This window comes from Phalacrocorax aristotelis, chromosome 3 (assembly GCF_949628215.1).
Source record: "Phalacrocorax aristotelis chromosome 3, bGulAri2.1, whole genome shotgun sequence".
Taxonomy (NCBI): domain Eukaryota; kingdom Metazoa; phylum Chordata; class Aves; order Suliformes; family Phalacrocoracidae; genus Phalacrocorax; species Phalacrocorax aristotelis.
This window is the reverse complement of record NC_134278.1, coordinates 105,885,127-105,911,071: the sequence shown is the minus strand read 5'-3', so window position 1 is coordinate 105,911,071 and position 25,945 is coordinate 105,885,127. Positions and strand designations below refer to the sequence as shown.

Below are 25,945 nucleotides of genomic sequence, written 5' to 3'. Positions count from 1 at the left end.
TAAAGAAAAATGGGCTCATACCACTTCCAGACGATAGACTGCAGAAGGCATTTGAACATCTGCTTCTCTCTTGCACAAAGGGAGAATGTTATAGATATGGTACTATGTTCAGCATGTGGTAGAAGTGCTTTTGCCATTGAAGCTGGTTTTGAGAAGATTCGCAAGAGCAGTAGCTGCTCCACTGTTTTATCTTCTTTAATCTTGTTGGTGCCTTTTGCTTCTGTCTTTGCTTCATTGGGAAAAATAAAACTGTTATGAGCCTTAGAAGAACTTGAGAAAGGGAAATTTTATGGGCCTCATGCAAGTACCAAGGCCTAGGGAAGGAGAACTTAGTGGAAAATGTGCTGGAACGTCTCACTAATTCAGAGTTTACTGAAGTCTGTAGCAGTCTTTCTGGTGAAGGTAATGGGCAATGTCTTCTCCTAAGCGTGGTCGTCTCTGAAGTGATACTAGTGTGATGGGTGCCAGCTGGTGAGATCCTCCAGTTTAGGGCATGTTAAAAGATTTGAAAATTTTTCTAACCTGTACATTAGATCGGATGCCCTAGTGAAAAGTCTGGGAGCAAAAGGCATTCATGCTTCCCCTGAGATGTCTTCAGTCATTGCCATTTTAAACAGAAAGCATCCAAAAGGTGCAAAACCATCTCCTCTATGAGCCCTCTCTTAGTGCAGAAAGCAAAGGAGATAATCCAGGTGGGCTTCTGAAAACACTGAAAGAAATTTGAGTCAATTTACAAGAAAATATCACAATCTGCAAAGGAGTAGATCTTGAGGGAGGAGCATGCACCCTGTTTGTTAGAGGCAGAAATGTTCACTGTGTTCTGGAATAGAGATCTGCCTGGTGGGCTTCAGACGGTGTAAATGCCACAAAGAGGCAAGCTGCATGATGCTTACTTTTGACTGTAACAGTCTTCCCCAAGTTGCTGGAAGAGATGGGCTCCTCCTGTGCCCACTGGGGTCTGTGGAGAGGGTGGCTTTGGGCTGGTTCCCAGCTACCTGTGGTGTGAGATGGAGAAATACTGCTTTAGAGTATCATATATGTGGGGTCTGTTCAGGTAACTGGAAACATTTAAAGAAAATCCTGGAAACAAACCCTGCTCAGGCAGGGAATTAAAATGCTTGATGCTGTCTTATAATTCTTTCCCTCCTTCCTTAAATATTAATTCACAAGTTTAATGGTGCAGGCTTTCTAGTCACGATTAACATCTGGGACAGTGTGGTAAGAATTCAGGAGTGAAATAAAATAGGGAAAGGAGAAGTCAAAGAGCACTTGTAATTAATTGTTTTCAAATGAGCTTGATGCTTTTTTAGAGAGCTGACAACCTCCAAACCATTAATACTTCTGTTAGAGGGTGTGGGGAGGATGGGTACTTTTGATGGAAGCTGGTGAAGGCAAAGATACCAGCCTTCAAAAAAAAAAATAAGGGAAAAAGCCTCTAGAACTATTTGAGTTTATCTGCAGTTTCAGGAAAAATGCTAGTGCAAATAATCATAGAATGGTTTGGGTTGGAAGGGACATTTACAGGTCATCTAGTCCAACCTCCCTGCAGTGAGCAAGGACATCTTCAACTAGATCAGGTTGCTCAGACTCCAGTCCAACCTGACCTTGAATGTTTCTAGGGATGGGGCTTCCACTGTCTCTCTGGGCAACATGTTCCTGTGCTTCACCACCCTCATTGTGAAAAATTTTTTCCTTATATCCAGTCTAAATCTGCCCTCCTTTAGTTTTAAAACCGTTACCCCTTGTCCTGTCACAATAGGCCTTGCTGAAGAGATTGCCCCCATCCTTCCTGTAGTCCCCCATTAAGTACTGAAAGGCTCCAATAAGGTCTCCCTGCAGCCACCTCTTCTCCAGGCTGAACAACCCCAACTCCCTCAGCCTGTCAATTGAGTGTCTGCCATATAAGAAGGTGGTGAGTGAGAGGCAACATGAACTTAGTTTGGCATAGTTTGGTTCGGATATTTTCCTTCCGTGAGAGTGTAAGAGCTTTTGACAATGAGGGAGAAGTTGTGGTTGTGCTGATTCTTTGCCTTAGTATGGCTTTTGGCAGCCTCCAGATAAGGCAGGGAACTCAAGTCTAAATGAAACTGTTTTGATATAAGCACCCAACCTGGTGAAAAGAAGCACTTAGACAGTGGTACTTTACAATAGCTTGTTCTTGCCTAGCAGAGTTTGTCAGTTGAGGTGTGCAGTCTCTGTCCCAGGTCAATGTTTTTTTCATTAATGGTACGGGTAATTGTTTGCTGATAGATGTGTTTTGTGGTCCAGGCTGGACAAGGTGACAAGGCTTGGCAAAGTGGAATTGAGATTCAGAATGATCTGAAGGGTAACAGAGAGCTGGGGTGGAACAAATGGGAGGTGTATGAGTAAGGGCAAATACAGAGAAGGGATTTGGGAATAGCCGGCTGTGAGAATACACAATGGAGAACGAAAGGCTAGTTTCGTACTGATGGGGGTGGTTGTAAAAAAAAAAAAAAAAAAACCAAACCAAAACCACTAGTTGCACTAGTTGGTAGGAAAAATATACTGAAAGTTGATTTCAGGAGGAAATTGTTCTGTTTGTATTGGTGTGGTGGGCTCAGCTGAAGGGACCATGAGATGCAAGTCAGTTGAAGAGAATCCAAAAGGGAAGCAACTAACATTGCCCAAGGTCTAGGAAAAAATGACCAAAGGGAAGATTTGGGGTGAGAGAAAAGGAGGGATTAAAAAGAAAAGGAAAAAAAAAAATCTGCCTGCTTTCTCATGTTTACAGAGGAGAGAGTAGATTATAGCCTGTCCTGTATACAAATGTCAGTTGCAAGAGGAGAGATAATAAATGGTCTCCATGCCCACTGTGGATAGCAGAAATAGCTTCTAATTCAAATTGCAAAAAAGGAAAGACCTTCTTAGATACAAGGTTAAGTAAAGGATAGATTAACTATTGGGTTCCTGAGCCTTTGAGAACCCAGTTAAAAGTAGGTTGAAAAATTATCTGTGATAAGTGATTTAGGTTTGGCTTATACTACCTTGGGCACAGCGGTGGATTGGGGATTCTCTGAAGGCTTTCCTTCCAATGCAAATATGGGGTTTAAGGCCATGCTTCATCTCAAGCTTGTTAAGAGAGGAAGACAGATGCTCTTGGTGGTTACTGAACTGGGTCATCTGCATAAACCCTTTGGTCTCTGTTGCAAACACAGAGGAGAAAGCAAACTTTGTGGAGTATTCCCCAGGACTCTGGGATGGGTGTGCGTGAGGGCATGACCTGTCCCGTGGGTGCAGATGGATGCCTGTTTGCTTACCATTGGTGACGCTTCTTGACCAATGCTCCCCTTACGCAGATCCCACAGTCTGAAGACTGTAGCCATCTCTGAGCTGCCAGGTCCCAGGTGGCCACTGAGCACCTGCTGCAGCTCCAGGACCTGGGTGCTTTGAGCAGGAGGTGGGACAGGAGGGCTTCCCAGGGTCCCTTCTGAGCCCAGCTGTCTGATGATGCTGTGTAGTGACAGCTGCCCTCCCTTCCCTTTAGCCTCAGAAGGGACAGCTGAGGTACCTGTGTGCTAACAGGCAGTGTGTTTTTAAGCAAGGGAAATGCCTCTCCTGTTGGATTTAAATCTGTCTTAATAATCACATAGCATCCTGGAGAGCTGTGCTTTGGAACCAGCACATATGTGGCTTGCAAACAGAGTGCATGTTAAATACAACTTAATATTTAAATAGCGTGAGTGTTGCTGCAACAGATAAGTTGGTAGTAATTTGACTGCTCATTTAGGCCAATTACTTTGAAGACTCCCTCCCTGGCTGTGGAGTCATTAATGTTATCTCCATGCTGACAATACCTTGAAATCATGACAGCAGTGAGCTTATAAAAGCAGGTGTTAGGACACCTGATCGATGCTGCACGTGGTGATGAGGCAGCTCCAGTACAGTTACTCTGTTTGCCTGCTGGCAGTGGGGTCAGCATAGGTGTGGACCTGAGGAGGAGATGCTGGCCCTGTCCCTAGGACACACATTCATAATCAGCTGTGACCTCCCCCCTGCTGTCTTCCCCTTCTGTGGAGTCAGAAGATGGGAAATTCAGTGGATCATCTTGTTCATGAATACCTCCCATGGATCATCCACATGTAATACTTCTCTGGATGGAGATGGAGCTTTGCAGTGGCTGCCGCTGTAACCAGCGCTGAGGAGCCACTGTGGGGGATGAAGGGGCCCCATTGTGTGCCCTCACTGGAGCTCCTTGCTGCTTCCAGCAGTGGGGTTTCTGTGGCCAATTGTGAGCATGTAGGAGGCAGACTAACTCTAATTTGTCTTCTGTACTGCAGGCGAGTGTAAAGGGCGGTTGTTTACAAATCAAAAGATAATTTCTAACTTGGATAAATGGGATGCAGAATGGCTGTGACAGGCTGTAATAGCAGTGGAAGCTGTATTGCCATTTGCAGTCAACACAAGGTTTAAAATGCATGAGGTGGGTGAATTAGAAAGCGGGAAAGACAAACTTTAATGGTTTTAGATGCATATTTTCATCATCTTCTCTAATACAAATATTTTTATCATTCAGTGTGTTGTTCCCTGACAGTAGGCATCTGTTTACAAAGCTCTTCTCAGGGAAAGGACATGGATAGAGAAGACTTCAAAATAGAAGTCATCCTTTGATTTGGGTTTCAGCGAATATGACTTTTCTGGCCTTTTTTTAATGTCCTTCCAGTATTGTTTTTCGTAACTTTCCAGGATTTCAGGATCTGCTTGTAGAAGGGGATAGGCTACCTAGCTGGTTGATGATATGGTGTCAGTTTGGCTTGACAGCTTTCTCAGCTGAGCTGAGCTTAGGTTGCTTGTTTCTCATCACAGTGCTGTCCCTGTCAGATAACTCTACTCCAAAGACAGGAGTCCAGAGTGTGACTAAGCTTTGTAAACCTGCAAGATCCTGGGCATGCCATTTCCTACACTCCTGCAAGAAATTGTTTTTTACCATTTTCCCAGTCCATGGGAGGTAGGGAGCAGCAGCAAGATGATAGTTCAACTTGCAGTGGTGTGAAGTGTCTGTGTTGGTAGAGGTTTCTGCAGAGCAGACTTTGGAAAAAAGGCATTAAATTCTTGTCTGCACCTATAGCTATAGGCTCACAGAGGCATTTGTAGCTTTCACGGGGCCATCATGTAACAATCCTCTCTCCTCTGTTTTTTCCAGAGGAGAGCCAGAGTTATTTTGAAAATAAGCTAAACTTGGTCCTGCTGTGGGAGCTTGCATGATTGCCAGCTTTTGCAGCTCAGCAGGGATTTGTGTTACACTTTGAAGTGATGCTTATAGAGTTGCTGGAGAGGCAGAGGACTGCATTCCTCCAACCTACCTCCAGAGGCTTGAAGGCACTGGGATGCCAAACACCCTTCTCTTCTCCCACCCCGACCCGACCCTCCCCAGTCATCCTCCAGAAGTCAACAGGGCTCTGGCAAGCTGCTGAAGAGAAGAATCAAGTTTACCAGCGCCTGCTGAGATAAGAACCAGAGGCACCTGGCTGTTAGTGTATGAGGGGACCCTTTGATTCCTGTCAACTGCTCCAACTGAAAGAAATCAAAAACCTTTTTATTTCTGTCCTAGGTTAATGGAGACAGCAAAAGAAATGACCAGGGAGTCCCTACCCATCAAATGCCTTGAAGCAGTTATCCTGGGGATGTATCCTTTCACATGTCTGTGGCTTTTTCCACTGCAGCACCGTTTAATATATTGGCCTTCCAGATAGTGTTTGAGATGGTCACAGCCAAAGGTGAGTGGCAGCAGCTTGGGGAACTGCTGTGGTATTGAACAACAAATTGCCGAATTGCCTAGGCTTGTTGGTAGGAGCTTGGATGCCATGTGCCTTCTTCAAGTGTTGTGCTGTGGCTGTGCCGACTTTGCCTCACGCCTGCGTAATGTCAGGATCTGACCCAGAGTGCCCAGATAAGTATCTGTCTTACACAATCCCTGTTTTCTTTGTTAGTGTTCCTCTGCCAGTTATTGTTGTAGCTTGGTAACACCTGAGGAATGCAGGTTCTGTCCTATGTTTGTCTAATGTTTACATGGCAAAGTTATGTCAGTTTTTGTCTCAGCCCGCAGCTGTGCTTTGTGCAGAAACGTGTATTATAGTTAAATGTTTAAGCTTTACCTTATCATAATGCTTGCTTCCCCTTCAGTCTCAGAAAAAAACCCCAAGAATATTTTCATTTAGAGACTGACTCACTTCTTGATCCTCTTGTGCTGTTACGGATAAATCAACCTGCATCATCCCAAAACACTAGAGGAGGGCAAGGCAGGGTTATAGGAATAATTGTATGCTGGATATGTCTTTCCACAATATGTCTTTGATTTAAAACAAACCATAAACTGAACCCAAAATAAACTTGGAAGCAAACCAGCTTCTGGCATGTCTCTGCAGTGTTTTGCTTGCTGCTGCTGCCCCCTCTCGTGGGAGAAGGAGCTGGGCACTACCTGCCAGGCTCTGCTGGTGTTGGCTCATGAGAGGGGGTGGCTGCTGTGAGGTGGGAAGGGGATGTGGGCTGAACAAGTCATGTGTGGTGTGTAAGATTCGATGCTGGATGCAGCCCCCGCCGTGCTAGGAGGTCTGTGGTGTGCACTGGGTGCTGCTCGCGGCTGTGCTTAGCTCCCTGTGTGCCAGGGATAGGTGGCTCTGGCTGATGGAGCTTCCCCTGCAAATGCTGGCAGGGTCTGCATGCAGCTAGAGGGATGGGGATCCTGGGGGCTTGATGTCAGCAAGAGACTCAAACTGATGCCCTCCCAGAAACAGAAATGATGTTGGTGGATCTGTTGTGCTTGCCTTTGTGTCAGGGTTGTGTTGGAAACTATTTGGGGACCAAAGAGATAGGGGAGGTAATCCCCAGGTGGAATTGATGCTGCTCTGCAGTACTGGTAAGTGTTAGTGTGGCTTCTAGTGCTGTATTTCTAGCACTGAACTGATTATTCCACCTATCACATGAGCAGAGAGTGATAAGTGGTTTATAGATGACCATGATAACCTAAAAGTATCCTTGCTGATCTAAAAGTTTTGACCGCTTTATTTTCATTTGTAAAGAGGGATTTTTCTGCTTGCCTCAAACCCGACTATGTTCCTTTTTTTTTTTTTGAGCAGTGGCGGAAGCAAAATAGTTGACAGCTATAGTTTATACTATTTGGTGGCATCTAAAGTTTCTTTGGACTTTTAATATTTAGGTGAATCTTTCGGTCTCTAGATGGTACTTTAAAAAATGTTTATGGAAAATGTTTTGCTGTGGTAGTGTGGTTTTTTTTTTAATTGAGATTACCTCATGAGGAGGCTTAGGCAGGGGGGAGGGTATGGGCTGTCTTCCTATGACTTGCTGTCTTGGAAGCCTCCTGTGAGACAACAGGGGCTATCTGCTGGGGTGGTGGTCCAGTAACAGAAGTGTTAAAGTTTAAATGATCTGTGCAATATAAAACCTAAGTATTTTGCTTGAGTGGATGGGCTGTCTGAATGTGTGCCTTGAAAGTGCCTGGTATGAAGCCTGTGAGCCTGTGTCTGTGCAGAACCTCATGGTGCTCTCCTACCTCTGCCACATGGGTTTTTGGGAGACATCTTTGTAACAGCACGTGGGGAAGTTTGCTGATTTTTCTCAGCTGTGAGATTTTGATCTTAAGCATTGCCCTCTAGATGCAGACACAGTGAGGCCAGAAGCTACGACTTGCTTTCCAAGGTCAGGTGGTTGCCAGGTAAGAGATGCACTTACGTTCTCCTGAGTGTCAAACCAATCTCTTCACATATACCTGAGCTGAGCATCCCTGCATATGTGTGTGTGTTAACCTCTGGATCCCTTCTCTGTCTCTGGAAATAAGGTACTGCTTATAATTTTTGTGCTAGCAGGCTTTGCCGTGTTGCTTGGATACAGAAAAGAGCACAACCCACTACAGCAGACCCTTGGCGTGAGCCTTCATTCAAAGACTGACTCGCGCAGAGCAGCTTAGCAAGATGTCATTTTAATTGAGCTGCTCTTGCCTTTTACTATGCGACTTCTTATAAAACACTTCTGTAATCCCTCTTGGTGCAGAATTATGTTTTGCATAATTGCCTTCACACTAGATCTTGAAGTGTTTTTATAGGGCAATGAGTTAAAATACTGAGCTACCCTGTCTATACGCACCAAGGGAGCAGCTGCTGTGAGATGACTGAAAGCTCATACAAATCTTCCAATATTATTTTGCAGCAATCTTGCATGGCTTTTCTGTGTGTAGCTGTCTGAACTGGCTTCATATCTCTCTGCTTATGTGGTCTGCTCATCAGTGCCTAACCAGAGGCATTCCTCCTGCTGTCTTCCCCAGGGCATTTCTCGGTTCAGTTGTACATCAGCTGAGTAATGGTCTGTTCAGCTCATTCCTTGTGAACAAGGATCCAAATGACTTATGCTCAGGAAAGGGAAGAGTAAACCAAAAAGTGCCAAGGGAATTTAATCTGTGCTGCATTCACTTTATTAAAATGGGGGGAGGAAAATATCAGAGGGGGAGAGGGAGGCAGCACGGTGCATCCATCCTCAGGGGCTCTTGCAAAGCCTGTCTGTGTCGGGTGAATGTAACTCCCGTTGCCTTCAGTGTGCCTCTCCCAGGTCATGTGAGGTGACAGACCCATGCAGTGTATTAGACCTCCCCCTGTCCAATAATATCATTAAATGAGGAAGAAGAGAACAGAAATGCCTCAGGAGGGAGAAATGATTTAATAGCCTCTGCACTATGGCACTATGCCTTCTGCGCATTTAATCTGTGGATGATGATTATCACCGCTGGAGACCTGGGCCCATCCTGCTCCTCCTGCCTAGCAGGTACCTCCCTTGGCTGGGAGCAAGTGTTTTCAGTAGGGGGGAGAGTTTCTTGCCACAGTCATTGCAGGATATCGATGTCCCTGCAGTGCCCCTCTTTGCCTCCTGCGATGCTTGTCCACAGCTTGACTTTCTTGCTAGCTGAAATATGGGTGAGGAGGGTCCTGCTCAATATCTACCCTCCTGCATGCTACCCTGTCGTAGCTGGGAAGAGCTGGGAGAGAGCTTTTAATCGCGTGCAATCGTAAGGTAGTCACTTCAGACTGCAGCTGGGTACTGGAGAACAGGCACCTCAAAAAGAGTGATGCCGGCCTGGTAGTCTTACTTCGGGAGACTGAGCCAGCTACTTGACCTGTTTGTTCATGGCCACTGGAGCGGTGGGGAGGAACCCGGGCTCACTGAGCTAGCGGCTTCAGCATAGCTAATGTAAATAAAGCTGCCTCCTTGCTCCTCTCAGCCTGTTCTCATCCCTTCCAGCTTGCTTGTGCTGTGTGGCACAGCCTGCTGGGATGGCTCAAGGCACCTGCTCACATTTCCCTGGCCCTTGAGAGCAGCAGGAGAGGAGGGAACCAGACACCCTCTGGCTTTCTGTGCTCATCTTGACCAGATTTCAGCTGAAGAAACACTCTTGCTGGGCTCAAGGGCATGAAGCACTGCAACGTCATCTTGACTGAGTTAAATAAGGGAGAATTTCAAACTAATAAACAACAAATGGATTAGCACAAGTGATGCAATGGGCATTTATTTTCTCAATATCAGGTTCATTTCATTTTCCCTTTTTTGTCTTTGGTTTGCAAGGCAGTGGGACTTAAAGTGGAGATACCAGAAGGTGTCAGGTGTGATGCTGGGTCTTCCTGCAGCTGGAAGAGAAGTACTCGCAAGTCTGGGTGCTGAGAGAGCTGGGTGCATAGACCCATGGGGCATCAGCATTGGTGGGCTGGGCTGGTCAAACAAGTGATGCCAGCACTTATATCTGAATCCTGAGAATATCTTGTTTTGTTAAAGGTGCTGCGGGCTCTGCAGGGCCTTGCTGCGCTGACTTACGTTTGGGCTTTTTTCCTTTGGGGCTCTGAGGAGGAGGGTCTCCCCACGTCCCGTGTTCCTGGGGGTCTCTGCGGCTCTGGGTCCCTGTTGGTGCTGCAGGTGGGTGCACAGTACAGGGGTGGCACTTGCCTCCTCACCTGCCACTAGCGCACCCCTTGCACAGTCACTGCCTGTTAACTTGGCAAAGGCACCAGTTTTTTACCCTTAGCTAAACTGTTGAAGCCAGTTTAGATGCAGGTGTGCTGAGGTCCTTGCAGTGTGTCACCTCGTCTTCTGTGCAGCAGGCTGTGGTTCCTAGTGGTGGTGGGAAAACTGCTGGTGGCAAGTAACCTGAGCTCACCTAGCCATGGGGAGCCAGCTGCTGTCTGGTGGGTCTATCAGCTGCTAAGACCTATTTCGAGAAATATTTGAAGACCAGAGCCACAGTGCTGGCTGGCACATGGAAAGATCCTGCTCCAATTCTTTATTAATAATAAAATAAAAAAAGGCAATAGAATATTTTTTCTAAAAGTTGCTGCTGGCAAATAAACAAGGTAGAGGGCTTCAAGTCTCTCTTCTGGCTGGGAACTGCTCTGTGCTCTACAGTGGGGGCACCTGTGTAGGGAAGGGTCTGTACTGGGGGGAAGATGCTGGGACTTCTTTGTGGGACTGTTTTTGATATTAGAATTCACCAGGATGTAGGGGGGGAAAAAAAATCCTTGAGCAAATCACAGAAGGGTATTGGTTGAGTCATCGTGTGAGTGTGCAGATTTAAAGAAAACTCAATCCAGATGCTTTCTGCTCCAGAGTGTTAAAACTAAGGGGTTGACTTAGTTAGCACCTTAACTAATTCTCCCCTTTTCTTTTGAACTGGCTAAGGCTGCTACTCTTCATTTGCCCCACTGTCCAGGAAAGTAGTACGGGTTTTGTGTCCTGAGCCTTGCTTGTATTTGAGTCTGGGATCTGAATGTCTCCCAGGTATCCAAGCTAGGTTCTGTGAGCCTGGGTGGTGAAGGCAATGGGACTACAGGAAGCACAACAGCTTGTGGCTCAGAGGATGGTGTGCTTGTGTTAACTTGAAGATCTAGCGTAGCTGCATGCTGGCATGGGAAATCTGGCCCTTTCCACAGGCTGCTAGCAGTATTGGTGTGCTCAGGAAAGCCCACTTGTTAACAGAGCTGTACTGGGTTACCCTAGTGGCGTGTCACCCCCAAAGCATGTTGTATGCTTTGGGCCCAATTCTTCTCTCACTGCTTTGACCCAAACCTCTCTCTTTCAAAATCAGCCCCCTGGGATACAAAAGCAGAATTTATCATTTGCCTAATAGATGCAGCCCTGGCTGGCAGGCATTAGGGTCTTTGTGGGGTAGAAGAAATTGAGGTTAAAGGACTACTATAAGGCTGCAGAAGATCTCAGAGTCTGGGTAGGCATGGTTGGGGCGTCTCTGAGGGATAGGGACATGCCATATCAACCGATTCGCCTGAGACTCTGGTGGTGCTCCAGGTATCATCCTTGTGTATTTCCTGGGTGTGGGGGAAGAGGAGGGATACTGGGGCAAGAGGTGGCCAGCCAGAAGATTAGTGTCCCTCCTGTGTGACCTCCAAGGAGGTCAGCATCCCTCAATGCTGCTGTTCTGCTGCTTTGATTTACAGGAAGACCTGTGATTGGGAGGCCACTAAGCTTTCGTTACAGCTGCTTGTGCCCTCTCCTGCTCTGCACTGCTTCTCTATTGTGGCACATAATTTACTCCCTGACTCTCTACCCTGCAGTTACAGTCCCTGCTCAAAAGTGTGATTACAGCTGCGGCATTGCTGTGTCATTGCCTTTTGTTTGCCACAATACAGCTCTAGTTGGGCAGAGCAGAAAGGAAAAGAAATAATAATGATGCATGGACGGAGGGGAAGATCTGACGTGCCTTTCCAGCCCATTTGCTGTGTATTTCATCTCGGGTGGGGACTCTCATTAGCTAGTCACTTAGCAGAAGCAACCTGTACCTAAAGGTTAATTTCCACAGCGGTTGTTGCTGGATTATTTGATGGTGGGTAATTTCCATCCTCAAAAGATTCTTTTACTCCTGCCTAGTATTTAATGAGATTAAATTGCAACTTCTCTGAGACCTCGTGGCAGAAGTGTGTATGTGTGGCAGGTGGCCACCTAAGCTTTGTGTGGACTTAACAGAAAGGCACTCGGGGAGCAGAGAGAAAACCCTTTCATAATGAGGGGGAAAAATAGTGGTGATGTTTGAAAGCTTCATATGTGTTAATAAAAGATACTGCTTTTTCAGTTACACAGAATGATAAATACAATGGGCTTCTGCAAGAATCTGTCTGTAGGACAAAAATTATTGTTAACATGACTTTGATGTAGGTAGGATGCTCCTTTTAAGGCCTGGAGCAAGGTGACCTTTTAAATGAGGTGACTGTGGGCTGAGTTTTCCAGATGATATAACATCACTTGGCCCCATTCTGACCTTACAGTGTATTTATAATCTTTAATTCTACCAAAAGCATGGTGTTTTTCTTGGAGAAGATAGTCCTAATGCAACAGTGATCCAGCAAGACCACTGAAGGCATTAGAGCTATTTCTGTTCTGTGTCAGTGTAGCTGGTATTGGGGTGAGCTTTGGCAGTTGCTGCAGGTGCTTGTGTTTGATATACATGGGGCAGCAGATGGGCAGAGGTGGGCTCACGTAGCCTTGGCTGGGTGAGGGGTTGGGTGTGTTGTAGGGAGGTCTGCACTCTGATTTGCACGCTTGTCCAGGCTTGCTGTTGTGCAGACACTGAAGTGCACCAGAAGCTGGGCCTATGGTGCTGTCCGCTCCTATACCCTCTAATATATTTTCTCCAGACTGCTAAAACTGATGACATCTAGCACTGAACACGGTTAAATATGTTTGACATGGAACTGAAAAGCTTCCCTGTGGCTGTTCTGAAATATTTTGGCCAATGTGGGTTTTTTGCCTTTTTTTGTATAGAGGTTTAACTCCTTGCTCTTGACTTCAGATTTTGGACAGTCCACGGATCTCCTACTAGTTGGTTTCTGTGCTCACCTGGAGGGCAAAATTGTGAATATGTGAAATTCAACAAGTGTCAGGTGGGTCAAATACCCGCTTGGAAAAATGCTTTAGAGACAGATGAGAACCGCTGGATGCTTTTCCTGCATCCCTGTAGAGAGAGGAGGTGAAACAGGAAGTGTGGGCAGGGGGTCAGCACCCCGGGGAGTTGCACTGGTGGTGAGGTGGGGTGTCAGGCTGGGCAGAACCAGAGCTGAACCCAAACTGTGTTTTATGGTATTGGTACAAAGGCGTTTTGTGTTCTCAGTTTCCATCAGCTGTCAGGCAGCTGTGCTGTGCAGGCAGGGGAGGAAGGCTGGCTGCAGTAACATCCTAGGGCATCTCAGCTGTGCAGTGGCTCTTGTTTTGCTGCTGTTAAAGACCTCCTTTTTGGGTATGGGGTGGGGGGGAGAGGGGATGCTGGAGATCCCCAGAGCAGGACCCTGGTCTGAGCTGGTCCCTGCAGCTCCAGAGGGGATTGACCCCACTTCTCTGTTCTTCAGGCTGCCCTGATGCTATCCTGGCAGTGCTGCCCCTCAGGCCAAAGTATTTTGTAGTTGCTGTGCCCTGGCTGACCGCCTTGACCATGTCTGCCTCTGGGGATAGCTCCAGGGTTACAGCAGGTGCCTCTGGCTGGAGTAACCCTGGGCTGAAGTGTCTTGCTGCAGCCTTTTCTGGTCATCCCTCCTCCATTCCCCAGGCGTGGGTGGGGATCTCAGCTGCAGAGGGAAAGGGTGCCTGCTGTCCCAGGGGCTGGATGTCAGCACATGGAGCCAGGGTGGGTTTCAGCTGTCTGGGGATTAGCAGCAGGGAGCTGCGTGCAACGCATACACTGATGCAAACCTGCTTGCGTGAGGGAATCTCAGTCTTGCCTCCCCCTGGCACAGGCCAGCAGCCTCCCGAGGAGACGACCCGGACCTGTGCATAGTTCCTCTCTGAGGTCACCTACTACACTGTTATGGAGCTTGGCCCTGGCCTCTGCATGTGGTGCATTTGAAATGGCCAGCCAGTGATTCAGAGGACATGTTTTGCTTTTTAAAGCATTTGTTCCTGACCATGTCTCTGTGCTTATCTAATTAATTATCTGCCTGGGAGCTTTACTTTGTTCATCTCAGCAATCTGTTACAAGCGTAACATGCAAAACCATTCTTGTATGAGGAGTGGCCGTGCTGAGGGGCCGGTTTACAGATGGAAAGGTGGCAGACTGTCACCCTGGAGAAGAATAAATTCAGATTTTTTTGGTACTGTTTGAAGATGTGGGAAAATGAGGATCAAGAACCTGAGTCATACCAAGCTCCAGCATAAAACGGAGGGAAACACTCTTCCCTTTTAGGAGCATGGGAGTTTGATGTTGGTATCAAATGGGGGAGTTCCCACAGATCTGGGGAGGGTGGTCTTTCTTCTGGCGTGCTGACCCAAACACTGCTGTGGTTTTTTTCCTTCCCCCAAGAGCTTAAGAGACAGGCCTTTCCCTGGCTGAACCGTTGCATCTTATTCTCCAAGCAGTGAGATGGGCTTTGGCAGCATTAACTGTTTCTGGGGCACAGTGAGAATAAATCTGTGTTTACAAGAAAGCACTTGTCCTGGCAGTTAAAAAAACATGCTAAAGGTGTCTTACAGGTGTAATTGTGCACGCTCCTTTTCCAGTGCCATTGTTGCCTTGACGCAGTGCACACCAGATACTTAACGAACGGGCAGCCCTCTGTGGAACGATTCCCCATCAGCTTTAAAACCCACTTCTCAGGGAACTATTTTCATCATGTGGTGCTCGGGATTTACTGCAACGGCCGGTATGGCTCACTGGGCATGAGCAGACGATCAGATCTGATGGACAAACCCCTAACTTACCGAACTCTGAGCGACCTCATCTTTGAATTTGAAGACTCCTATAAAAAGTACTTGCATTCAGTCAAAAAAGTAAAAATTGGATTATATGTCCCACATGAGCCGCACAGCTTTCAGCCCATTGAGTGGAAACAGCTGGTCCTCAACATATCCAAAATGATGCGCACAGAAGTCAGGAAGGAGCTGGAGAAGTTTGCCAGGGATATGAGGATGAAGGTAGGTCTGCACGCCTGGGCGGTGGACTCAGAGTTGAGTGTGCCTAATCCCATCCTGCAGAGGTTGGTCTTGCTCTGTGTCAGCAGGCTGACCCCAGTCTGAGATTAAGGTGGTACCAGGTGGACTGGGGGTGCGCTTACATTTGTCTTGGTGGTTCTTCCACAGGGTTTGGTGTGTTTTCAAGCCCTTACAGCTACTTTTTAGTTCAAAGATCTCCCCTTCAGCCTGGGAAACACTCAAACCTATACTTGTCCCTTGCCATAAAGGAGCTATTGCCTAATTTGCTTTTCTCACTGACCCTGGAAGAAGGTGGCTGGGAAGAACCAGTGTGCCAGGAGCTGGTGGGGTGGGTGGCCTGGTCACAGGTAGGGATCTCTGCTCTTTGTGCCTGAGCTGCAAGGGATGCCGTGAGACAGCTGTGTCAAGTGGTTACTTCTCCTCACAGGCATGCTAGTGGCTTTGCCCTGTGCTTCTGGATGCCCACTACCCTCAGCTAAATTGCAAAGTAGGTTGCATGCGAAGGGTGAGGAAAGTGAGGCCCTGACAGGCTGGTGCTTTTCTGGTGGGTGGTTGGACTGAAGATGCTGGAGGGAAATGACGGGGAGACAGGCAGGCTGCCAGGGAGCTAGAGGTTTTGGCTGCCCTTGGGCATGAGGGGTGTCCCTGACCATGCCTCCAGGGCTGGCATGGGCAAGGAGCTGGTTGTGGTCACGGTGGAAGGGGATTTGGTGCCTTTCCAGCCTGCTGCTGGCAGCAGGAGCAGAGCAGGTGTGTTGCTAAGTATGGGGCTGGCTCTCATGGAGAGGCATGCAGCATTGCGTCCAAGTTATTCTGGGTTCCCTTCCCCTGCCCTACTGAGGAATGGCTCCTACGTAGCAGCCGTGTGCCTTTTTGGCTGAGGCACCTGCCCCCTTGCCCTGACCTTGAGGCAAGTGACGCTAGTGGCGTCGTAGACCTTACGTCCTGCTGCCACCTATCCTGCCCTGCCAAGGAGTCTTGAGGGCCAACTGTACCATACTGTCACCTTAAGCACATGTGCTTGATTACAGATGTAATGAAGCTTTTTTTCCTGTCTTCTCTGTTAATTTACTTTTAATATAATCTAGAGAGCAAACAGCTGAAACATGCTCTAGTTGAAGTCCATATGGGTAGATGACTTACTGAACTTAGTACTTGCTTTTGATAGAGGCACCAGCTCTGTGTGTGTGCTGAGCTGTGACATTCAGTCCAATCCTTAAGTGCCTTGAGGCCAGGACCACCGCCCTAAACCCTTGAAGGCTGAAGGCTTTGCATCTGATTCTCCCCTTCAGTTAATTCAGAGTTTAAGCCACTTAATTCAGAGGGCTCCCATTGTGAGGGACTGACTTTGGAAGATCAGGTCTTAAAAATAGCCCAGAGTGTGAGTGTTGTGCTGATGGACTTCTGAGGTTGGAGGGCCTGGGGAATGTGGGCAAGTATGTGAATGGACAGGAGACATTCTGAAAAGTTCCATTGTCACACAGAGTTGAACTGCCAGCCTGGCAGGCCATCGCCTCTGTTTGCAGAGTGGAAAGCTGGAGAGGACGATTTGGCTGTGTGAGTTTCCTTCAGCTGAGGCTCAAAGCCATTTTTCTAATCCCTTGCTGTTGCCAGCTCTGAAGAAAACTGAGGATGAGACCTTTTTTTCAGCATTTAGCTGGGAACTGAATTGGTGACACCAACTAATTTTTGCAGGGGGCCCCCGAAGAGCTATCACATGATAACAGCTTTGGGTTCCTCTTAACCTGGGCAGGGTTTGAATAAGCCCCAAGGGACTGAAGGCTCTTTGTGTACTGTCCCTGCTACTGTATGAGGCCCTTTATTTTTATTTTTTATTTTCAGTGAATCATTGCCTTTATTGAACGCCTTTTCCTTCCCTCCCCCATCTCTTGCAGATTCTGAAACCCTCAAGTGCCCATTCTCCGATGAAAGAGAGATCACGGGGTAAGTCATTGTCCCCTCGCCGAAGGCAAGCCAGCCCTCAGAGACGCGCATGCAGAAGAGACAAATCGTGAGTATTATTGCTGCCACTGCTGGTGGGTCAGAAGTTGAGAGTGATGTACAGCAAAATAATACACCAAAACTTACATGCGTGCACTGGCATGTATAGGAAAACTGCACCAGGTATCTTGGTTGCCCAAGAGGCTCCAGAAGCCACTGGTACTGCTGATGTCCTGGCAGTGCTGTGCTTACTGCTGCCCGATGGCCCCTCTGTGTGGTGTCCTTGGAGGCCCTTATGGCCTTTGCTTGGTTAAATTCTACGGGGTGTTGGATGACTGTGAAAGTGGAAGTGTGGGTTTCATCTTTTCTTTTTTCAGTCTTAATACAGTCCCCTTTCTGGAGAAATGAACCTAGCCTGGCGTGCAGGGGACCTGTACACGAGGGAAAGTAGTTTGATCACATTTAAGAGTGTTCAGACATAGGTATTAAACACAAGAGGATGTATTTGCTAGCGATGGTGGGGTGCCTTACTATCGTGGTCACTGAGACAGAAATTGGATTCTCTGTGATGAGCCTTTGTATGGAGCTGTTCTGTTGGAGTGGGTTTCGTTGAGGACTGGCTGACTTACAGGGATGGTGAAAAAGTAAACCCTTCCTCTTCTTGCCAAAGTGGAAACATCACTTGCATTGTATTCTTTGATTTCAATAGGCTTAAAAAAAACCCAGGCCACATCCCTCGTGTATTGTAGCTAATAGTTTTTCTTTAACTGTGTGGGGAAGGATGGACTATCTGCATGCAATACCTCTAAATGGATAAAACTGAGCTTCCAGATTGCAGGCCTTTTACAGACACTGGCCATTCAGACTCCCATACCTTAGGTGTGGAAGAGTCGAATTTTAGCTGTACCGCTTCATGCCAGGAAGCTGACAACTGTGAAAGCCTATACGTAACCCAGATTAGTCACATATTTATGATCATCACTTTTTAAATAGGCTCCCAGACTACTGTCTCAGCACTTGTTTGTTTATTTTGAAGCAGCTAACAAAGACATTAGACTAACCTTCTAAAGATAACTTCAAGATACTTTAGCAGCAGATGATTTCACAGCAGGCTTTTATTTTTACATGTGAATTCACACTCAGTCCATGATGCTGTACTTTGGGCTTCATCACTGAGAACTCCTTGTTTAGCACATGGATAATTATAGTTGTAATGGGCTCAGCTCCTCCAGGCTTCTTCACCTTCTGGATTCGCTTCGAGGGATGGTTTCATCTCTAGGTTTCTGGTAGTGCCTCTGCAGTTGCTGGAGTGGATCACATGTCTGGAGAGAAGAGTGAGTCTTGCTGGGCTTGGAGGCTTGCCAGTTGGGCTGGTTTCCTGAGAGAGCTGCTGGGCACATGGCTGCTCTGCAGTGGCTGGTTCCTCCTTGGCTTTTCCAGGACAGAAAGACAAGTGACATACTGGTGGCCCTGTAGTGGCTTCAGCACCTCTTACCTGCTTGGTGGTTCTGCTGTGTCACTCTGTATCTAGAGGGAATTATATATCACTCTAAAATAAAACCTGGGCCACCATGACAGCAAGATTCAGGACCCAGCTATAGCATGATGTGGAGAGCAGGAGTCTGAGAGCAGAATCCACACGAGACCTTCATCTCTGCTTTGGTGGAAGGCATGGAATAATCTCACAGCGGGTGGTAGCTCTTGCAGCACATGGTTCGTAGCTGCCGGTCAGCCCTGCAGGTCCTGCACAGCTCCCTCGTGGGCCTGGCCAGTAGGCTGGGAAGGAAAAGGGGAGTGAAGGAGCTTTTGGCAGGTCCAGGGCCCTTGAGCAGACCCAAGAGGCTGCTCTCTGTTAGAAAAGTGATGCCAAGGAGAACAACTGCATTTCTGATGTTAAAAATGATGCTTCTGTGCAGTGGTGCTGGTGGCTCGAAGGCTGACTGTGCCTTTTGCCCCAGCAGGAGTGACGTTGCAGAGGAGTGTGCTGTTGCAGGGATTCCCCACTGGTGACAAAGCCCATTCATTTTCAAAGTTGAGATCTGCCGATTTCTGCAATGGGAGGTCTTCGAGACCTGAAGGGGAAATGGCATCCCCTCATCAGGGATGCACTGGATGACACATACCAGCATCTACACATGACACAGGATGAGAAATACAAGAGGGGAAATTGGGTATTTTCTTCTGCATATTGATGGATCTCTGAGAACCTAGTTGCAGTGAGAGGCCTTTGTTACACACAGAAGAGGAGAGACTTTCAGGCTTGCTAGGCTTTAGGCTGAAATCCTAGCTAAAGAATAGCTGTGCTTGTTGACACTGTTATGTTTCTTTGTGGATCTCTTGCTCGCATGTTGTAATTACAGCTTTTTAGAGCTTGCAGGGGAGGAGGAGACAAGTGTTTTAGCTCTGGCGTGAGCTGGCAAGGGCTGAATAACACGTTAATTTGTGAGGCTTCACCTGCTGATGACAAGCTGTTATTACAGCCTGTTTTTTGTCAACAATAAAATTATATGGGCCTGCTGGGAGAAATCTCCCAGTGAAAAATATGTGAACTGGAATGGTGAACTGGAACGTCCTTGCTGGATTGTTTCTGAAAGACAAAGGCTGAAGTGGTGCTTAAGGGCAGAAGTGGATTTTACAGCCTCAACCCTTTAAGAGCTGGTTAAAGGGTTCCTTACTAGTTTGTTAGGTAAATGCTGGTAGTGGCTGCTAGCAAGCCCATGATAGCCTTTTAGCCTGGAAATACAGCTACAAGGCAGATAAGGTACGTTGCAGTACATGGGTAGCAATGCAATAAGCAGTACGTGCCTGCCTAGAAGACTGGTGTGTAGTCAAATTGCAGCTCATTAACTGAGCTCCGTAACAGTCCATGTGCTTTTAGCCCACAGTTGGTGTGATCCTGCTAAGGTTGGCCAGCAGATGGGGTGAATAAAGAGGTTATAGGGTGGTGTGAATCTGTCTGGTAAGTCTGATGCTTTACTGTGTCATCTTGTCCGTCCTCTGAAGTCCCAAACCAGGAGGGTGCAGTAAATAGCCAGCCACTGTGCTGAAACTGGTAACACAGTGCTTCATCCTCAACAGAAGTGCTTGGAGCTGGAGGGCTTTGGGAGTGTTGACAGGAGTTTGGAAGGGAGCATCATGTGGCAGCCTGAAGCTGCTCCTAAATGTCAGTTCACCAGACCTATTTCCTTTTAATTTCATACTGAGGCTTAACACATGCATGCTCAGTGAGTATCACAGCAACACTGGCCTTGTGTGCTTCTGCCCTACTTCAGCTGTTGAAAGGAAAATTCTCTTAGTCCGTTATATTGGGATGTGCAAGTAGCCAGGATTACATAAGGATATTATATTAGGATGTGCAAAATCGGGCAGATCCAATGCAGACAGCTAATGAATACCATGTACCAAGCAGCTATGCACAGCTTTTTCTGCGCTCATCATCATGGCGCTTTGGACAGGAGGTGCGATCTGATGGGCCAGTAGAGCAGCGGTCCTTGCTTCAGAGGGGATGTTTGATGTCAGGTCACTTGCCAGCCAAGGAGGATAGGAGCTGTGATGCCTCTGCTCCAACAAATCCTTGCCTTTTCCTAAAACCCTGAAGAGAAATCTTATGGAGGACAGTCTGTAGATACAAGGTAGAGAATTGTCATGGAATGGAAATGGGCATGTCACCATGGGTGTGCAGTAACTCCCCATCTCTCTTGGATAATCAGAGAAGGTAAAACCATCCAGCTGTGCTTTAATTAAAACCATATTCTGGCTTTAATTACAGGGAGGGAGGGAGAAAGAAAAGGGTGGGAAGGGAAGAGGATCCCTAAATTTGAGGGAGGAAGGACACTGGAACATACAGCACATCTCTTGCTGGTCTCTGGCTCCTGTGTAAGCTCTGAGGGATGCAGGTTGTAACTTGTTTTCAGAGCAGATGGGATGTGACTGGGCAGAAGGAATAAAGTGGAAAAATCCAAACTATCTTACAAAGACTTCTTCAGGTACAATCCCTCCCTGCAAGTGACAGAGACCAGTGAAGACTCCTTCACTTCTGTGAAGTACTTACAAACAGAGAAAAACATGAGGCAGGATTCAGGGCAGTACTGCAAAGAGAATGATGGGGTGATTTAATAGAGGTGCTTGGATAAGTGGCAAAAAACCAGGTTGCATTCAATGTGTGACTAGGCAGAAGAGCATTAGTTGTCCACAGCAGTGTCCCCCGCTCTCACATGCTGTGCATATTCTCAGCAGGGATCTGGTGTTACCAGCCCTGCTCTCAAAAAAAAAAAACAACAAAAAAACAAAAAACAAACCAACAAAAAACCACAACCAAAAATTGAATAAAAGTATTTCTGAGGCTCTGGCACACATCTGTGTGTGTGTATATGTGTAAACTATACATCCCCACCTCTTTGGGCTGCAGTGGTACAGCTTTTAGATTGGTGTGTGCACCCAGTAGTGTGCCACAGGCAGGGCAAAGGTTTCCCTGGCCTGACAGCCTGCCTGCTGCGTGCTGCCTCTCCTGTGGCTCCGCGGGCTGCCCAGAGCAGCTTTGGCAGAAACAGGCAGGCAGCATGCAACCAGGAGGTGAGCGTCAGCCTTGTGTGTGCAAACTCATGGGTCATGTTTGCCACCCAGGGCGCAAAGAGCAAACGCAAGAGCTGGAAACCAGGTCTGAGGACCTGTAGGAAAGCACTGGAGCCATTACCAGCTTCACATTGTACTACTCAGACTTTAGATGAGTTTTTGCAGTGAAGCAGACATGCTGTGGAGTCTGCTAGGAGGAATGTGTATTTTAGACAATATTTTCCTTTAGAAAAGCAAACATTTGGCTTAATGTGAAAATAGCAAAGAGCCTGGAATAAACTCTCAGATTAGACACTGCCATAGATTAAATCACCAGGATTGTTTCAGTTTTGTTGCAGGAGCTTTCCCATTGCTTGCTAAATAGGGAGAGACTGATGGCTCAATCTCAAGGTTTCATTTGGTTCAGGTTGTTGATATACTTAAATGACCTAACAGCTTAGGTGCACATGTGATTACAGCCCAGCCATTCACTTCAGTATCAGAATGTAAGATGCCTGGAGACTGAAGGGACTTTGTCTGGTGTTTTCTAGTTGGTGGGCTCTAGCCCTTCACACAGACAGAGCCAGGGGGAAGGGGCAGGTTCAGAGAGACAACATGCTGTGGCCATGTGAGAGGCCTTGCTTGTTTGCCTTCAGCGGTTTTCACTTTATTCTAAAAGCTGAAGTCCTGCTCTGGGGAAGATCACGGGTGGGATGTATCTAGCCTTACCTGCTCATTTAGGCCCCCTCTCAAGTCAGAGGGAGAGAGGCGCCTCCAGGTGCAGATCCTGGACCCCAGGGCGGGATGTTTCGTTCTTTGCTGGCGCATGGGTTCAGAGGCAATCCACACTAGTAGCTCGATCACACTAGTTCATGTGACAAATTCAGCAGGATCGTGCTTGTGATGAGAAAATTCGATCTAGTCACTCCTATTTTGAAGTAAACTGTTCCTGATTTGACAACTGCTCTATCTACTCCTGCACAGCAGTGTGGGATTGCTGGTGAGCAGCGCCCTCTTCCCTCCTCTGCTCGCAGGCCTGCGGTCATGGACAAGAAAGGAGACCTGGCCACGCTCAACGAGGTAGGGTACCAGCTCCGCATCTAACAAAGCCATACGCTGGACAGAGGGCTTCCCTGGTGCTTCCCGCTGCACTTTACCCGCACTCCGTTGGAAGGAAAAAGGAATGGGACTATTTATTAACTTGTGGACTCTTATTGTAAGTTTTACCTAGCCAATAGAAGGGGGGATTTTTTTTTTTGTGGCAGTACTTATTTTCTTTTAATTCATAAAAAAGGCATCAGTGAAGAGAACCTAAAATTAGGTTTATCGGGATATAAGATTTTTTTCCCCTCCATCACGTAGCAAGTGACTCCAGTGGTGTGAGAGTTTCTTCAAATATGACTTCCCTGTACAAGCATTAATTGAATTTGGGCATTGTGCTGGGTAGTAGCATTGGGATAACTAAGGAATCATATTCTTAGTGTTAAGATGTGCTGGGGTGCAGTGCAGTTTAAAAAAAAGTCATATTCAGTATTAATACTTAATTAGCAATAAAAACAAGCAGTGCAGAAGTGGCATGAGTTTTTGAAGTATCAACATTACCTCACTAAACTTATCAGATATGCAAAACTGTCAGTAGTATTGTTTTGTAACTAATTTGTACTGTTTCCCAGCATTTCTGGTAGTATTAAAACAGCACTGGATGTTTTACTGCCACCTGTATTATTATTCTGTGCATGTTGCTGAAAGATGTTAAGTAATAGTAATATGCAAATGTATTCTTAAACACTGACATCTTATCAGGCAAAATATGAGGTTTTGGTTTTTTAAGTGATGGTACTTGATGAATAATGAATTTTTAAACTTTCAGAATGTTTTTATACTTTGTCACAAGCTTTTAATCTTTCTGGACTACACTGCTGAAGCACAAAACATAGAGATTGCTGTTTTGTAGAGACAAGCGTTCACCTACTAGTCAGTTTGTTTCTTGTGTATGTTCCTGGAATAATGGAAAAACCGTCAGAATTACTAACCTGAGTCTACATGCTTTTCTTTCAACATTTGTCTATAACTTTGAACCTTGCCTTGAAAGGCTGAGCAGTCTCAGATAGTGATGCCTTGACATCTTATATTAAGATCAGATATCACAGGCTGAAGTTAACCTTCTGCCATGCTGCTGTAGGGAGTTTTTTCTGTATGTGTTGTTGTAACAACAGCTTAGTCAGACCTGCATAAGGAAGCTTGTCTGAAATAGCTGAAAATCAAGCTTGCCTGCTTCCTCCCTACTCAGTCCTTTTGTTCTAGACTTAGCTAAGGACCTGTAATGGACAGCAGCATTCTCAAATGATACAGTAAGACTTTCACTGGGGTCTGCCCTTTGCATTAGTGAAGTTCTCTGGAAGCATTAGAGTGCTGCATTCCTGAAAATATTTCATTAGGTGCCTAAATAGAAACTGGATTATTGTACAAGTCCAGCCTCTACCCTTTGTGCTGTGTTTATAGATGATACTGCCATGGGCCTTGTGTACCCCTGCTCCTGGGCACTTGCTTTTTTTTGGATCTTGATGAAGACAGGACATGGTAACACAGTGACAATAATGCTTACTTGAATTGAATGATTTAAGCTCCTAGAATGCTTGTATCAGCCAGCAACTGAATGGATACAGGAGGAGACAATTGCTTGTACACCAACCTCATTGCTCAAAAAAGTCACTGAATCTCACCTACCTAGGACAGGATGACAACACTGAGACCCAGCAACCTTCTTCAAACAGTAAAAGGCTTTCTATTAATTAAGACTTCAGAAGGTCTAGAAAAGAGATTTTTTCAAACATGTTACACTTCTTTATACAAGATTACCATTTCAATTACAGGGAGGCCTTACCTATCCATCTTTCTGCAAACTTCTCCACTGCTGTGTTCACAACAGGAATATTTTTTTCTTCAGGAGTAGAACTGAAGAGAGGGAAATATTCTTTTGGTAGAAAGCCTTGTGTAATTTGATATCAGCTGCAGAGTTTCAGTTTTAAACTTTGTGCTGCTCAGTGTCTTGTGACCTAAATTTTTTTTCATGTATCCCTTAAATTTCTAATGGGTAGAATGATGTGAAAAACTTGCTTTGATCAGCTGTATCCTGTAGCACAAGGATATCTGATATGTTGCAAGTTTTTTTTCTATGAAACTATGGTTAACTTCAGCTCCAGTAATGGTGGTTGGTATACAGTTTTTACCATTGTCCAACACAATTTGAGTTACTTTCTCTTAACCTCTAACTTATACTGAAACTTTTTAATGCTGTAGAGGTGTGTGACAAATTGCTTTTGGTTTTTGCTTTCAAGTTCAGCTGAAATATTCTCTTGAAATTTGCTTACGATGGCACTTGTCTTAAATGTGGTTCTAGTGACTGTTCTTCTAACTTACTGAAAAGTGGTCAAATAGTGTAGCAAACATGCATGACTTCTTGGCTTTTTTTAAGCAGTTGTATGTTTATGCACAGCATGAAACGTCAATAAAATATCCTGGTAGTCTTTTTTTAATGACTTAGGGTTATTTTTTTTATCCTGTCCAGGTGTCTATTCCAGAAAAGATCACTGTTTCTAAAATCAAGACAGGACAAATGGGAATGAACTAAAGCAGATTTTTTTTTTAAAGATTGTTAAATACCTATCTTATTGTTCTACAAAGAAATCACTGAACATAAAGCCCTTAAAGCCACCCTATAGCTAACCATTAATGGGTTATACGAAGACAGACCAAAACATTGTTATGGAACAATAAACACTCCTGAACTAGCAGCACTGATGACTGCATCATGTCAAGCAGCTTCTGCTTTTTGCTTTTGGTAGTACCTTGGCCCTTTCCCCATGTTATTGTCATCACAATGGGTGAAAACACTTGATGTAAGAGTTTCCCCTTTTGTAAAGGAAAGCAAATTACTATAGTCCTTTAATAATAACTTATATTTGTTTTACTTCATTAGCATATGTTACTGCCTTCATGCTTTCATGCAGTTACCATGGAAGTGGGGTATGGTTTTCAGAAGGCCATCTTTACTACCTTGAGGAATCTGGCCATTTTAAAACATCACAGCAACACACTATCTGAATACAAGCCAACTATGGAAACCATTGATCAGCAAGTTCAAAACCATTTGCTTTTAAATTAGCATAAAACTTAAGATTCAAAGCAGCACTGTAAATAACTAGGTGTTTGGCCTGGCCCAAATAAGTGCTGCTCTGTGTAAGAGAATGGAACTGATGTGAAACCTGTACTTTGGAGGTGATGAGGCTTTAGACAAGCCTGAGAAGTGATGCCCAAGTTAAGGCTTAGTCTAAATAGAACTTCTCTATTACTCACCTTGCCCTGTTCAGCAGCCTCTGCTGCTCTACAGCCCTGCTGGCAGACTGTTAGCATCTCCAATTTCTCTCTGCACTGGAGACACCACGCAGCCCTCCAGGCTGGCAAACCTTGCTCTTGACACAGGCCACACAAGTTGCTACAGCTGAGCAATGTT

The 25,945-nt window shown here is 46.0% G+C and overlaps 1 protein-coding gene across 3 annotated transcripts in view; it reads left to right on the top strand.

Moving 5' to 3' along the window:
- LOC142055239 (tubulinyl-Tyr carboxypeptidase 2-like) overlaps positions 1-24,964 on the top strand; it is a 60,495-nt gene extending 35,531 nt beyond the window's left edge. For all 3 annotated transcript variants that reach the window (XM_075088930.1, XM_075088934.1, XM_075088935.1), the window contains 4 exons: positions 5,570-5,644; positions 14,541-14,922; positions 16,836-16,951; positions 22,467-24,964. In XM_075088930.1, coding sequence (XP_074945031.1) covers positions 5,570-5,644; positions 14,541-14,922; positions 16,836-16,951; positions 22,467-22,536 — 643 coding nt within the window. In that variant the 3' untranslated portion in view covers positions 22,537-24,964. The remainder of the gene's footprint in view (positions 1-5,569; positions 5,645-14,540; positions 14,923-16,835; positions 16,952-22,466) is intronic.
- The last annotated feature ends 981 nt before the right edge of the window (positions 24,965-25,945 follow it).